Below are 14,033 nucleotides of genomic sequence, written 5' to 3' on the forward strand. Positions count from 1 at the left end.
GATAATAACACATATCTGTCTCTGTATTGTATCAGTGCCATAGGGACAAAACTAATCTGTATGTTTTATGTTTCCCTTGGCACTTTAAATGTGTCATCGATCCTCACATTTCCTAAAAATAAATGCTATTGAAATGACTATAAACTTGACCAAGTTGATAAAGAGTGGTAGGAAAAATTACCCTTTAAAGCAAATCCTATGGAAATGGAATATATTTCTATTATTCTGAAATGATGCTTTAGAAATGTTAACAAATTTTAAATTTTAAAATTGGAATATTAAAATGGTAGAGGGTCTATTTTAAACTTTGGCTTTACGACATTGTTCTACTGATCACATGGTGTTCTGGGAATTATTTCCCAGAACAAGGACTTGGTAAAGCAACTGGAGTGCTGCAAGGAATCAGCATCTTGGAGTTGTGTACAGCAGCAGTGTCATTTCCTGTCACTACATCCAATCCTCAGGGTCTGCTAAAGTCCCTGTCTTAAGGACTATTTTTTTTTATTGTCTAGTCTTATTAAATCATAAGAACTCCACTCATGTATGTTTCATTAACCACAGAACCATACTTATTCTACAAAGAAACTTGATTGGTGGGTAGTTTGAAAGGAGTGTGCACATACAACTCTGTCCTTTCTTTCTTACCCTTGGGATATCATATATATGAATTTCCCTACTTTCTCCCCTCTCAATATCACTGTTAGGTGAAGTACCCACTTTACTCAGTCTCTCTGTGTATCTATCTATCTGTACCAATCCATTTTTCTCTCTATCTACCTATCTTTATATATCACATCTGTCTCATCTATAGTCTCCTCTACCAATTATGGCTTTGAATATTCAATTATTTCTTTCTGAAGACAAGTTCATGCATATACAACCTACACAGTTTCACTGTGCCTTTTAGTGGGCTCCCACACTTATTTGGTGTTCTTAAGTCACTGTTCTGAAATCCTTAACAACTTCTGCCCTTGTGTCATGTATATAAAATCTATGGGACAATATAACATGTTTATGAGCAAAGGTTATATTTGTAGTGAGGGCTTTCATTGTTCTTTGTGAGCATGCTCTGGATTCTGTTAGCTGAATGAGGTTGAAGATTAAACTATCACAACTATTATTCTCTCTTCCTAGTTAGATATATTAGGTACTAGACTTACGTTTTCCAGCTTAGGACAATTCTATTGTAAACTCCGTTATGTCTTCACCCTAGGACTAGATATGTAGGTTGTTTTGTTCTTGGTTTTCCTTTTCTTAGAGCACACTTGTTATTCACTATTTTATATATAGTTTTGTTTCAAGCCTAAATCTTTTCTTTATACTACAAGGGGAATTGTAGTGGGATATTCACTTTGTCTCCTTCTGTGGCACTGACCACGCCCATTGGGGGTGGAGCCAGGGGCGGAAGGGACCTGTGGAAGGAGGTCTGAGAAGGAGCCGGGGGGATGCTCTCTTGCTGGCAGGTGGTGGAGAGGAGAGCATCAGGTGGGACTTGCTAGTGTTCATCTGTCTAGGTTCTAAGTTATTTCTCTCTGAATAAACATCTATTCGGCCTATTTGTTTATCCTGATCCTTATTTAACCGCAATAGGTAGCCCTCTAATTCATCAAAGTTGGGCAAGATACAGAAAGGATTCAAGCTAAAGATGGTAAAGATGGCAAGCTCATGCCTGAGTCTGTCCTCTTACAGCCCCCATAGTCTTCTGCTTGTGAACTTATGGTGAAAGAAGGAAATCACCAAGGATCTTAAAAATAATTACTTAGAAACAGAGGCAAAGACAACAAAACTCCTTTTTCTTTCAGTTATTAAACTACAGCAAGCTGAAGGCATAGTGTTAACATAATATGTATCTACTAAGATGTGCAATTAAGATGGGCTAGCAAGGTGGTTCAGTAGTCAAGGCTACTTGCTGCAAATGATCTTAGTTGGTCTCCTCAGAACCCACATAGGAGGAGGAGAACACCAATTCCCAAGTCATCCTTTGACATCCATATTCATGAGCATGCAAACACACACACACACACGCACATACACACACACACACACACACACTTACAGTGTAATATATGTTAATTTGATGAACTGTTTCCAGTGTTCTGACAAGGAAATATATATTCATCTATGAACCATAAAGCACAAATTACACAATTGTATTGACTTCACTTGTTAAATGTTTTGTTCATACTTGAAATTGTCATTTTATAAAGAGTAAATTCATATTAATAATTAACTTTCTTCACTAGAATGTCAAAATCAAATGGGAAAATAGCATGATGTTGAGGGTTTCATGGAATTAAGAAAAACTGTTATGCTTTCAAATCTTTAATCACAAACATTTATTTTGAATTAGGGGGGATTTATTTTTATCTGTATCTTCTTCAATAAAATATAAACTGTTTCAATTGTCCCATATGTTACAGAGATTTGAATTGTCTGGCATGGGAACTAAGGTATCCTTGTGTTTTCTAGGCTGAATGTGAAATCTAAACATATTGCATTGCCAGGAAATCTGTTTTAGGGATCAAATAATGAACTTACAAACTATCTTTTGTTCCATATTCTTTTTGTAGGTCAAAATCACTTGACTTTAGACTATTTTTATGTTCAAATGTAGTGCTTGACACACTGAATTTGCTGCATGACTGGAAATGTTTTGAATGTTTATCTAACAAGGTTTATGAGCTTTTTTTAAAAAAAAGTTATCCCTTCGTTTATACCTGTATTGGAGATAGGAGGAGATATAAGCGGACCAGAGACAACAGAACAGGAAAAATAAAAGACTCTAATTGTGTGGAAAAGTTCTGGAATTTTCCTGCCCATGTTCTTGCTTTTGCAATTATTACAAAAATACTTATCTTGTCATCTTTTACAATCTCCTGAAATAGTCAAGAATTACATTTTCTACAAGATTATCTGAGAATAGAGACAAAATTACTAATGCTATTCATCTCCAAGTCAATGAAATGAGCTAGAGGTTAACTTAAAGTGAAAAAAGTAAAAAAGCAGAAAAAGAATTCTTTCTACTTTTTGATCGTGATCATGATTAGTAATTATTAGTCTGTATATTAAGCCTACTTTCTGCCTATTCTTTTGAATGCCCAAAGGGAGTAGGGTGGGGAGAAGAACCATCACAGTTTGTATGTAAAAAAGGAAGCTTATCATTTCTCTCATTGAATCTTCTGGACTTATTTGTTACAACTTCCCTGACCTCAGTCGGGCATTGCTTTTAGAGAAATAGTAGCTTGTTTTTGTTTTACGGAGATTGTTCTAATGCTATTGAGTTTATTTTTCCCAGTTAATAAAGCACATTGGAAACTTTTAGACCTTAAGGCAGACACTTAAGCTATGATTATAGTCAATGTTTATGCTTGAGAATTGATTTACATCGTCAGTGTTTATAATGGGAAACACCACTCTTCAAAGATCACACTTTCAGAAAGATCCATTTTAAATACTGTCTAACCACTGTAAATCATCTTAACATGGATTGTGAACAATTATGAGTTTTCAAAACCATTATTTCTTTGTAACCTTATAATGATCCTTTGTAATAAAATGAACCACTACATTCCCACTCTTCTCAACAAGCTTTTAAACCCTTACATTGACTCCTTGCTCTATGAAAACAAGTATTACGGTCTATGTGGAAGTTTTAAAAGGACTAAGCCGGAGGGAGTGTTTAAGACCTAAATGTCAGATATTTGGAACAAGCGCATTGACAAGGAATGAGACTCCATACTTTCCTACCAGGAATCCTACTGCTAGGAGATGGGTTTACTGAACTATCAGGAAGAAATCGATTGATCTTTCTTCCCTGCTAAGAGACTCAGGCAATAAGATGAGACTCTTCAAGAAAGTTTTCTCTGACTTTCCCTCATCTGACTTTGAGTAAGCAGGAGTACTAGGATGAATCAACCATCCTCTGGCCCGGGAAGTAATAAATATCCTGGGTTAACTGTTGCCCTAACCTCAAAAGTATGGTAACACTGAAAGGGGAAAAGACCCAGACACCCAGTACTACGGCCACAACCTTCACAGCTACTTTTCCGGAAGCTCCGCCCAGGTTCCCACCACGCCCCCTCGCCAAGAAACCAGAACTGATAGAGAACTACATTTCCCAGAATGCAACTAAACCTCATTGTAGGGCGCCTGTAAGTGTCCGGGTGACGACATAAACAGGCGCGGTGTTTAGGCTCCACTGATGTCGTGGCGCTCAGAGGCAAAAAGTTGATTCCCTGAGGGGCCCTGGGACTGAAGCCGAAGTCCGGCGACCCTGGCCCTTTCCTACCCACTCCTCCTCGCCCGCCTTCCCCGCTCCCGGCAGGATGAGGCGTGCAGGCCTGGGTAAGAACAGGGCTGGGGTTCGAAGTTTGGGAGCCTAGGACCTGTGGAGCCGGGATGGGCGAGGGGGGCTCTGCCGGCCTCTGTCGCTGTCAGGGACTTTGGGGCTGGAAAGCCAGCGCTGTGGGCTCTTTGAAGGAGGTGCCGAGTGGAAGCGCACCATTTGTCCCCGTTCTGAGCGGTTTACTTTAGTTTAGAGGAAAGTTTGTATGGTAAGTTTTACAGAGTGGAGAAGCATTGGTAGTCTAGAGTTCCCTCACCTTGTGTCTACTTTGGGAAGTAGCTGTGTTTCCTTCGCGAGCCTAGCCCCGTTCCCTTTTCTTTACTCATTCTGGATCTTACTTTCCTTAGAAATGGCATTTGGAGAGGGGGTGTTAAACTCCCCAGCTCGCTAATGATGGTATGTTAGTGTGATGACAGCGAGTTACAAAGGTAAATTTACGCGTCATTATTGTTAGAGTGCCAGTTGTGAAGGTCTTGGGTCAAAGGCGACTTACCTGGAAAGTTTCTGGCCTAGACCTTGCCCCTCTGTTAAGGCAATAGACGGTGATAAGTTTTTGATGACTTTGCCTTTATGGATCAAGAGAAGTAATAGCAAAATAATCAGACTAGCATTTTCTGGTTCTGAACTTCTCTATTAACATGGTTTTTGTTGTTTTTAAGAAGGACGGCATGCTTGTAAAAGAAAATGAATGAAACATTGAAAAGGGTGTTACCATTCTGTCATAAGTTGGACTTTTTTTTTTTTAATTTTATGTGTTTAAAACCAGTAAATGAACAAACACTTAAAGCTAGACAAGGCAAATAAAAAAAGACTATTTTGCAACCCAGAACTCGCTGCTTGGTATGAATTGTGGTTGTCTGAGAAGGAATACAATACTCAAGACAGTGCAGAGAGATAGTGGGATTTTTAATAAGGTTAGTTATAGGAGTAGAGAGTGGGTAATTTAAAACCATAGAAAAACATTGGCAGTGAAAGGTAATAGTAATATAGACTACCTGGTTATCAATAAATAGTTTCATGTGAAGAAATTTATAAATTTAGTTTTTTGAATGCTTGCAAGTACTGGAAGAAAGTAGTCCATGTCAAATAATCTAAAGAACTAATTTCAGAGATTAGTCTTATATGCCCAAATTATTTTATCACTAATGGCAACATTTATTGCAACATAAGCTTTATGTGGGTGATGATTTGTGACCCAGTGTGTACTTCCCAAAGTGTCCAGTGTCACTGAGGAGTAGAAGAAAAATACTTCTGAAGCAGAAGACAAATCATGATCCAAGGCGGTAATTTTTCACCTCAACACCAATTAAGTTAAACAGTGAATGCAGTAGATATTTAATGATACACGGGTCATTGTGTGTGTACTTTCTGGAGCAAGAGGAACTTGAAGGGTGCCTTTGACAAGAGGGATTGGGAGAAGTAGGTTCCAGATGGGAAGATGACAAAGATTCAGGAATAGAGTTACAAATGATGTGTACAAGAGATTATGGTGATCAGGTCACTTTGAAGCTAGGACCCTGAGGCATTCTGAAATTTGTCTATCCAAGGAGTTTACATTTTATCAGTAGGCCACTGGCCTATTGGGATATTGTTTGTGTTGTATTGTTTTTTATTACATGTAGGGCAGGGACTTGACGATAGTTTTGTAGCTCTGATTGTATGTTGGAATTACTCAGAGAGATATTAAATAGATCTTAATTAAGTAAGAATCACTAGACTAGAGTCCCTTCCTAATATTTTTTTAAAGTGGCTGTGCAGTCGAGAAAAGGGTAACTATTAAAGTATGTTATTACTTACATTGGGGTAAAGTTATGAAGACTTTTAAAGTACCGATGTGTATTTACCTGGAATTTTAAATTCAAAATAATAGTGAACATGATAATCATATGTAAAATCTGCTGTTAAATGAATTGGCCTGATTGTTCATAGAACATGCTTCAAGGAAGTAGCACTTTTCAGAAAGGCTGTAGACTGAAGATGACATTCAGGACTTGTTTTTCTACAGCTCTTCCTAGTAGTAAGCAACTCTCACAGAAAAGCAATGGAGCCAAGTTTGATAGGAACTCTAGTATTTTATTTTATTTTTGTTTTTTGCATTGGGGTAGAGGATGGTTTGAAGAAAGATCAAATTTGGAACTGCAATAAAAATTTATGAACAAAAAGTGAGAGTTTTGCTTTAGAAAAATAAAGGGGAAGAACAAACTAAACTTAAGATTTGTCGGGGAGTCAAAACAATAGAAATAAAACAGCTATTAATTTTGAATGAATTCCTTGGGAGAGTTATCCATTGATTAACTTTAGCCACTCCAGAATTACTTAGTGGGCAATATGTCATACTCAGATCCTTAGTCAAGTTAAAGGTCTTGAATCTTGTTTGCATAGAATCTTTCAGTATTGATTTTAGTTGGTGAGTGGGAAGAAATTATTATGCCCAGTTCAACAGCTTTTAATCTGTTTGAAAACATGTGTTGAGAATTCAGGGTTAGCATGCCAGTAGTTGATAGGTATTTGAGTATATAACTGTCCCATCTGTTTGGAATATTCAGCATTTTGTTGTTGTGGCTTTTGTGGTAGAAGAAGAAATGTAGGTGTCTGATGCGTAGATAGCACTTACTATGTACGGGAGAAGGTAGAAGCATGAGACACTGCTTTTGACAAAGTTGCTTAGCAGTAAATTAAAATTGTATGGTTCGTTAATTTATAAGTATTCACTTAAAGTAAGGTAGTGGTGATGATGGTAGTGTGTGTGTTTATGGAGATAAAGCATGAATAATGAATAAATTTAGTTTAAGCTCTTATAGTTCAATCTAGAGGTCAGTGTTGATGTTATACAGTCAGAACTGTTGGGATTCAAGAGTTTTGCTACTTCAATAAAATTAAATTTGCGCTGTGCTTTGAAAGAGTTTTTTGTTCGATTTTTATTCAAATCATCCTTCAGCTACAGCTACTAGACTTACTGCTACCCACTCTTGCAGCTGTTACTATTGTTCTCACTACCATTGTTACTCCATTTGCACTTTGAGCCTATGGCAGCCTATAGCTTTAAGGCTATGCCTTTCTTCCACCTTCTTGAGTCACTAAAGAAGGTGCTTCCAGCCATAGACAATCTAGGCCCTTTAATACATTCTGCACTATTTGTCGAGCTATTTCAAATTTGGGGGGGGCTTTGTTCTTTGCAGTCCCAATGTTAAAATTTCTAGTCCTAGGTCCATCCAACAGTGTAGCTTCTCAACAACTGATTGAGACCAAGGAGCCCTTCTGTTGAGAGGTCTCATATCTGGAAAGTCAGAAGCTAATCCTGTGTACTGCCACAGCCATGGTCAATTTATTCTTCTAGAAATACTGAATGATTTTAGTCACTGCTTTATTCTAAAAGATCTCTCTTCCTCACGGGGTAGCCCACTTTCTTCCTTCACTAAGAAAATAATGATATCAGTGTATAAAATCTTGGTGGAATAATACCCTCAGTTCCAACATTATTTATGTTTTATTTGCTGCCTGATGCTCATTATACCTGTTGTTTTCCTGATGACTGCCAAGTACTGTAGTAGACAGAGTAATGGGGGTGCTGTGTTTTCCAAACCATGTATCAGAATGCAGATTCTGTAAATGTAGCAGGAAAAGTGAGTTGACACATAATAGCTTCTTGAATATTGGTGGACAAATGAGTGAACTTCTTCAGAAGGCTCTGCTAATGGCCTCTCCAAGTCATTGCATCTCTTTCCTTTTGGCTTCCATTTCCCTTTGTTCCTTGGCTATTCACCACTTGCTTTTTATAAGTGAAGGTTGCTAGTAAAATAAACACCCATTTTCTGCCTTTAGAACCCCTCTCCATGTTTTCTTCCCCCCTTTCCTTGTAATAGTCAAGCTTTTTGATGGGTAGATGGTTTTGTGTTTGTGTCCTATATTAAAGCGTATATTCTAATGTGCAGGAAAAGTCTCCCAAATAATCATTGTATATCAATGTCTGTTTTAGTGTCTTTTAAGCAATCAATAAGTGATCAATAGGTGTGTATTGAAGAAACTGCATACTTTGCTTAAAAGAGGATCTGAAAAGAATCATTATAATCTCTGGTTCTGATTTTTTGAAGTTGATTTGCAGTGTGACTATTATAGATATATGTGGTCTGCAACGCCCTCCAGGGGTCTTTTTCAGTTCTTTTTAACTACTAAGCTTTCAAGAGTCACTTCTGTATTTGCAATCCTACACGTATGCCTCTGACCCTTGTAGGTGAAGGAGCACCTCCTGGCAACTATGGAAACTATGGCTATGCCAGCAGTGGCTATAATGCCTGTGAAGAAGAAAATGACAGACTCACTGAAAGTCTGAGAAGCAAAGTGACTGCTATCAAATCTGTAAGTACAGAACCAGTGCTGTTCACACTTTACTTGTGTATTCAAACTTTCTGGCTTCATAGTTAGGAGCTCATTTGAACACTTGTGCTGTGAGGTCAACATTCATCAGAAGTCCAGGCTGCCCGTTAAGTAAGAAGGTGGGGCAAGCTAAAGGATAGGGTACTTTTGTTTAATTTTTTTCTCAACCCTTAACTGTAATTGTGTTTGTGTACTAGCAAAATCTGTATTTATGTGTGGTTCAAACAGCCAGTCATGCTTTCTATGTAACTTAAGTCATAGATAATTCTAATTTGTAATTTTCCAATTTGTTAATATCGTAAAGAAAAAAATACTTAAAATAATCAGTCTAGACTTATAATAAAATAAATGCCATATTTCGTTGGGAATATATTAAATGTGTGTATTTGTGTATTTGTTCATGTGAATACTTGTACAAAGTGAAATGTAAGGAATCTATAGATGAAAACATTTAATTTATATGAATAAAAGGGAAAACAAAGTGTGCTAGAGTAACAGAACCATAGAATGTTAATAAGTAGGTTGAATGTTATAAGGAAGAGGTGAGAGACAATGTCACAGTTGGAAGTAGGAGCAACTTTCCATTTATTTTCTAATGGTTTCATTGGAGAATGCATCAGGAGAGCCACTGAAATAGCCCTTCCAGCTTTTGCTGCTAGTGGCTTAACTCTAATACATAAGTCTTGCTCACCTACATCTTTGAGCCTTATTTGAGTTGTGGGCTTTCTCATGTTTCTCTAACATGGCCATGATTTTTTATGCATAGAACCCTGGGAGAATCTCTTGAGTGTCCCAGCTTGCCGTGGTCTACATGATTTTGTCATCGGTAGACTTTTGTTAAAGCCCTCTCAGAAGTCTTTGGATTCCCCTATTACTCTGTAGACTGTGCTATATGTTCTTCAGAGAGTGGCCTCAACCTTTCAGAATTTCTCTCCAATGCATCCATAATCCTTACGTCTTTGCTTCCAGACAAGTGAGAGTTCTCTTTTGTTCTCTGCATACAGATGTTGCCCCTATTTGGATTTTTAAAATCAAACTGTGTCTTTAGCAGTGTCATCATCTTCCTCCTTTGAAGTTGTCTTCTTCATGAAAAGCCTATTGCTGCATCTGCCTCTCTCCATGGTTTATCTCAGTACTACTTCTCGTTAACTCATCCCCCTATGAACCTAAAGTCATGTAGAACATGCAGTATAATTCCTTCTTAGAAATACTCAGTAAACTTTTGTTAAAGGAATTAAACAAGGAGATTTAAAAAGTATGTGTCGTTGATTCTCCATTGCAATAAACATAGAATACACTTGGGAAGCATTCAGTAGAAGCTGGCTCACATTGTCACATGTAATTAGTACTTAATTTCAATCATGGGAAAATTAGATTATATTCAGCTTGTACACACAGTAGTGTTTTGATATATGGTATTTTTTCAAAGTCTTATTAATGAAAATTACTTAATTTAAGGACCTAGTAACATATAATGTTAAGAAGTTAAGAAACAACATTGAGAAGAACAGAGTTGGATGTCTTAAACAAAGAAAACCCTCTAGTGTTGATTATTGAGCTCCCATGTTAGAAGACTGGAGATTCCCTTCCTTGTTGTGAATGGCATGCTATTTGGGTGAATTGGGCTGCCTGCCTTGTTATCTCCAAATGGATGAATTTAGAGGAAAGGCTCATATCTGATCTCCATAATTTTAGTATAATTCCATATTAGTATTATCTATGGATTTTACACAGATTAAAATGAGAACATTTACAGTTCACAAAGAGTTTCAGTAATTAATTGTATTTATTTAAGTTCCTTAGAAGGGAAACCTCTGGTGAATTTGTTGTAGAAGGTATGAGGTATAATTTTGCATACCAACTGTAATTACTTATACTGTGGTTTTACACATTCAACCCTTTCTATATAATTTTAGGTTGTAGATAACACTAACTTTCCAGCTTATTATTATATTAAAGCTGAAGTCTTTAAAATATTGAATCTAGACTTATATCCAATAAATACCATATTTTCTTAGCAGAAAATACTAGATGTATATGTATTTGAACTGGTCAAGTATTTGCTAAAAATATAAAGGGATACTTTTATATGACTGAAAAAAACATGGAATAAAGTATGCTAGAATAAGGAAGGGAGGAGGAGAATGTTAGCACAAAGTTTGGATAATAGGAAGAGAAGAGAGAATATGTTCATTAGTGGAAGAGGAAGTTTTTTTTTTTTTTTTTTTTTTTTTTCCCAGTAATTTCACTGGACAACATGTCAGGAGAGAGGGTACATTTCCAGAATACAGTTTCACCTGAGAAATTAAATATACTTAGTATGGCACTGTTTCTTTTACTTTGTCACCTTTGAATACTTTCCTGTAAGTAGTAATGCATATGCTTTCTTCATAGCTTTCCATTGAAATAGGCCATGAAGTTAAAAATCAAAACAAACTATTAGCTGAAATGGTAAGTCATTATAATTTGAACTAAGAAATTTTATGTAATGTTTTTGAATTTAGTATGTTGGCCATGTATAAGGATTACATTTTTAAAAACATATTTTTGTTAACACTTTATTTCTGTCCTGTTAAAATAGACCCTGACATTGTAAGACCTGATGGATTCACTCCATTTTTAACTAATCAGTGTGTAATTTCTATCCGTTGTATTTTTGCATTGTTCTTGTCTGAAACGTAAATAAGAAGTGAAGAATGAAGCCAATGTATTTTAATCCTGGGTATAAAGCACTGTTAAAGACTGAAGGCTAATGGCTATTTTGAGTGGTCTTAGAAATCATAATGGGTAGACCACTGGTAATTTATTAACCAAGCAATCAAAAAGCACTTTATCTGCAACCAACTAAATGCTTTTCACTTTCACTTCAGCTCTATTTCCTAAGGCTTAGGGCTGAATAAATCTCTCAGATTTCAGTAAAGATGGTCCCTTTATTTGTAGTCTAAACAAGCTCAAGCGCCTGTACCTTTTCTTCTCAGAGCAGCCTTCCAATCACTAATGCTAACTTTGGGTACCCGGCTCCTCTAGATCTCCCTTTGTTTCTCCATATGCATTCAAAACAACCTCGTAAGAGCAAATACAGCATTGAAAACAGTATTCTTTGAAAGTGGATACTCCTGTTTCTGTCTTTAAATAAGCTCATTCAAAATCTCATGGAGAGGAGCCCAGGCATATGTAGTTTGTGAAAAGCATCCAAGTGGTTCTGATGCACAGACTCCTGTGAAGAATCAAGGGTTTCAAAGCCTGAGCTATGCAGAGACTCAGCTATGCAGAGCCTCATTATGTTGGTGCTTTCTCGTCTCAGGATACTGAGATTTTAATGCAAGTGCATTATTTCTAGCCTGTGCTAATCTACTTATCTTAAAGGCTTCTCTGGATCTATTTTAATTTGGTATTTTTCATGTATGTTTAAATCGTCTATACTGCAACATCAGTGTTTATTTTCTCTTAATTTTTAGTAAATTTCTCTGTATTTCAATTCATTTGTCTAAACAAAAGGCTCTACCATTTTCTGTGCTAGCAATATTAAATTTTAGCTGAAGTCCTTTTATCTGAACGCTCACATCTTTGACCTTGGGAAAATAGTGCCTTAACAGAAAGTGGACAAAGACATGCTGTATAGCACATAAATAACTTGCCTTTATTGTTAATGGCTTTTTATCCATATAATTGAAATGAAAAAGACATAAATCGTTTGAGATTTTTTAATTACGCCCAGGAACTGAAAGAAGTGCTTATTGGATAATGAAAGAGTCACTGAGAAAACTGCTTTATTTTGCATGGAGTAATCAGGTTGATTTCCCAAGCTATTAAATAGATTCTTGAATTGATTAAACATACAAATTATCTTTAAAAATACATACTAATAACCATATGTAAATTACTCAAATGAGAAAGTGTAGAATATTAGAATTTATTTTGTTTTTCTGACTCTCATAGGATTCACAGTTTGATTCTACAACTGGATTTCTAGGTAAAACCATGGGAAGACTGAAGATTTTGTCCAGAGGAAGCCAAACAAAATTGCTATGTTATATGATGTTGTTTTCATTGTTTGTCTTTTTTGTCATTTACTGGATTATTAAACTGAGGTGATGCAAGTTAGTGTGGGCTTGGACTCTGTTGCAGTTAGTGTCTTGGTGTTTCACTTTGATAGCCAGCATCCCAACATTCTTAATGACCTTCTTCATTGAAGATTACTGGAGCTTTCCTCTTTCTGAAATCATACTGTACCATATAATGTTTTTTGACTACTGTTCCTTATTGACTCATTTTGACCCCTGTTTTCAGGGTTATTGAGTAAGCCTGAAGTCATTGTGACTGTACCAATGTGTTTCCTGTCAAATTGAATGCCAATATCATACTCTGTTGTTCTGTAAGTAACTTTCTGAAGCAAGTGGGAGAGCAGTAGAATGCTGGAGAACCTGACATCAGCTTGTGTGGTGGTTGTTGGATGGAGGTAGAATGTTCCCTTTCTCTTGCTTGATGTCATCATTGGGATGTTGGGCTTTCCTTTACTTGTTACCATATAGGTACCACGTTCCTTTCCCCTACAGTTTGTGCATGTGAAGTCTTTGTATAAGGACGTCCTTGAATAAAGCTGTTGACATATTTCTATGGGAGCCTACTGCACATGTGCATCATTGTTTTATATTAATGGTAAATTCCATTGACCTGCTTTAGAATAGTGTTCTGGTATCAAGCTGCTTAGGTGAGACGTTTGATGATTATTTGTGCCAGAATAATGTGATGCTCGGTGATTGCTAAACCCTGTGTAGAAATGAAATGTTCAGGGAAACCATTCGCTTTTGTTTTCCCATGTGCTCAAATGGGGACTGAAAATACACAGGCATCGGGTCCAGAGTTCAGAGGATTGTTGTTCTGCTCCATTTGATTTGCTTACAGAAATCAAAATGCAAGGTGGATTTATGTAAATAATAAATGCTCAAATATAAAACATTCTGTATTGCTCCCACTTTACAAATTTGCCTATTTCTAAGTTCAAATAAACTTTTATGAAAACATATTTGTGGCTCCTTTAAGTGTCTTATATTCTTGACACAGAATCTAAGAAATATCCAAAAGCTCAGATTCCAAACAGAATGAATCAAACTGAAATTTTTATTAAATGAGAACATGTAAGACCATTTTTGACTGCATCTTCAAAATCTTTTAGTTCTATTTTTTACTCATGAGTCTTGAATGAATTTTCAGTTCTTTTCGTTCATTATAATTCCCTACTAGTTCAAGAAACTTTTTTTGTGGTATGTCACTTGGGCCTATTTTTTACAGGTTCCAAACACTTAAACTTGAG

General features: G+C 36.4%; 1 protein-coding gene across 1 annotated transcript; it reads left to right on the forward strand.

The window, feature by feature from the left end:
- The first annotated feature begins 4,160 nt into the window (after nt 1–4,160).
- Nucleotides 4,161–13,341, forward strand: Bet1 (Bet1 golgi vesicular membrane trafficking protein). The gene is made up of 4 exons (XM_051177189.1): nt 4,161–4,344; nt 8,577–8,701; nt 11,114–11,170; nt 12,659–13,341. Exons 1-4 carry the CDS (start codon nt 4,326–4,328, stop codon nt 12,812–12,814), a joined length of 357 nt encoding a protein of 118 aa, XP_051033146.1. The 5' UTR covers nt 4,161–4,325; the 3' UTR covers nt 12,815–13,341.
- Nucleotides 13,342–14,033: the final 692 nt, after the last annotated feature.

The sequence above is a fragment of the Phodopus roborovskii genome, unplaced genomic scaffold (genome assembly GCF_943737965.1).
Source record: "Phodopus roborovskii unplaced genomic scaffold, PHOROB, whole genome shotgun sequence".
Lineage (NCBI taxonomy): Eukaryota > Metazoa > Chordata > Mammalia > Rodentia > Cricetidae > Phodopus > Phodopus roborovskii.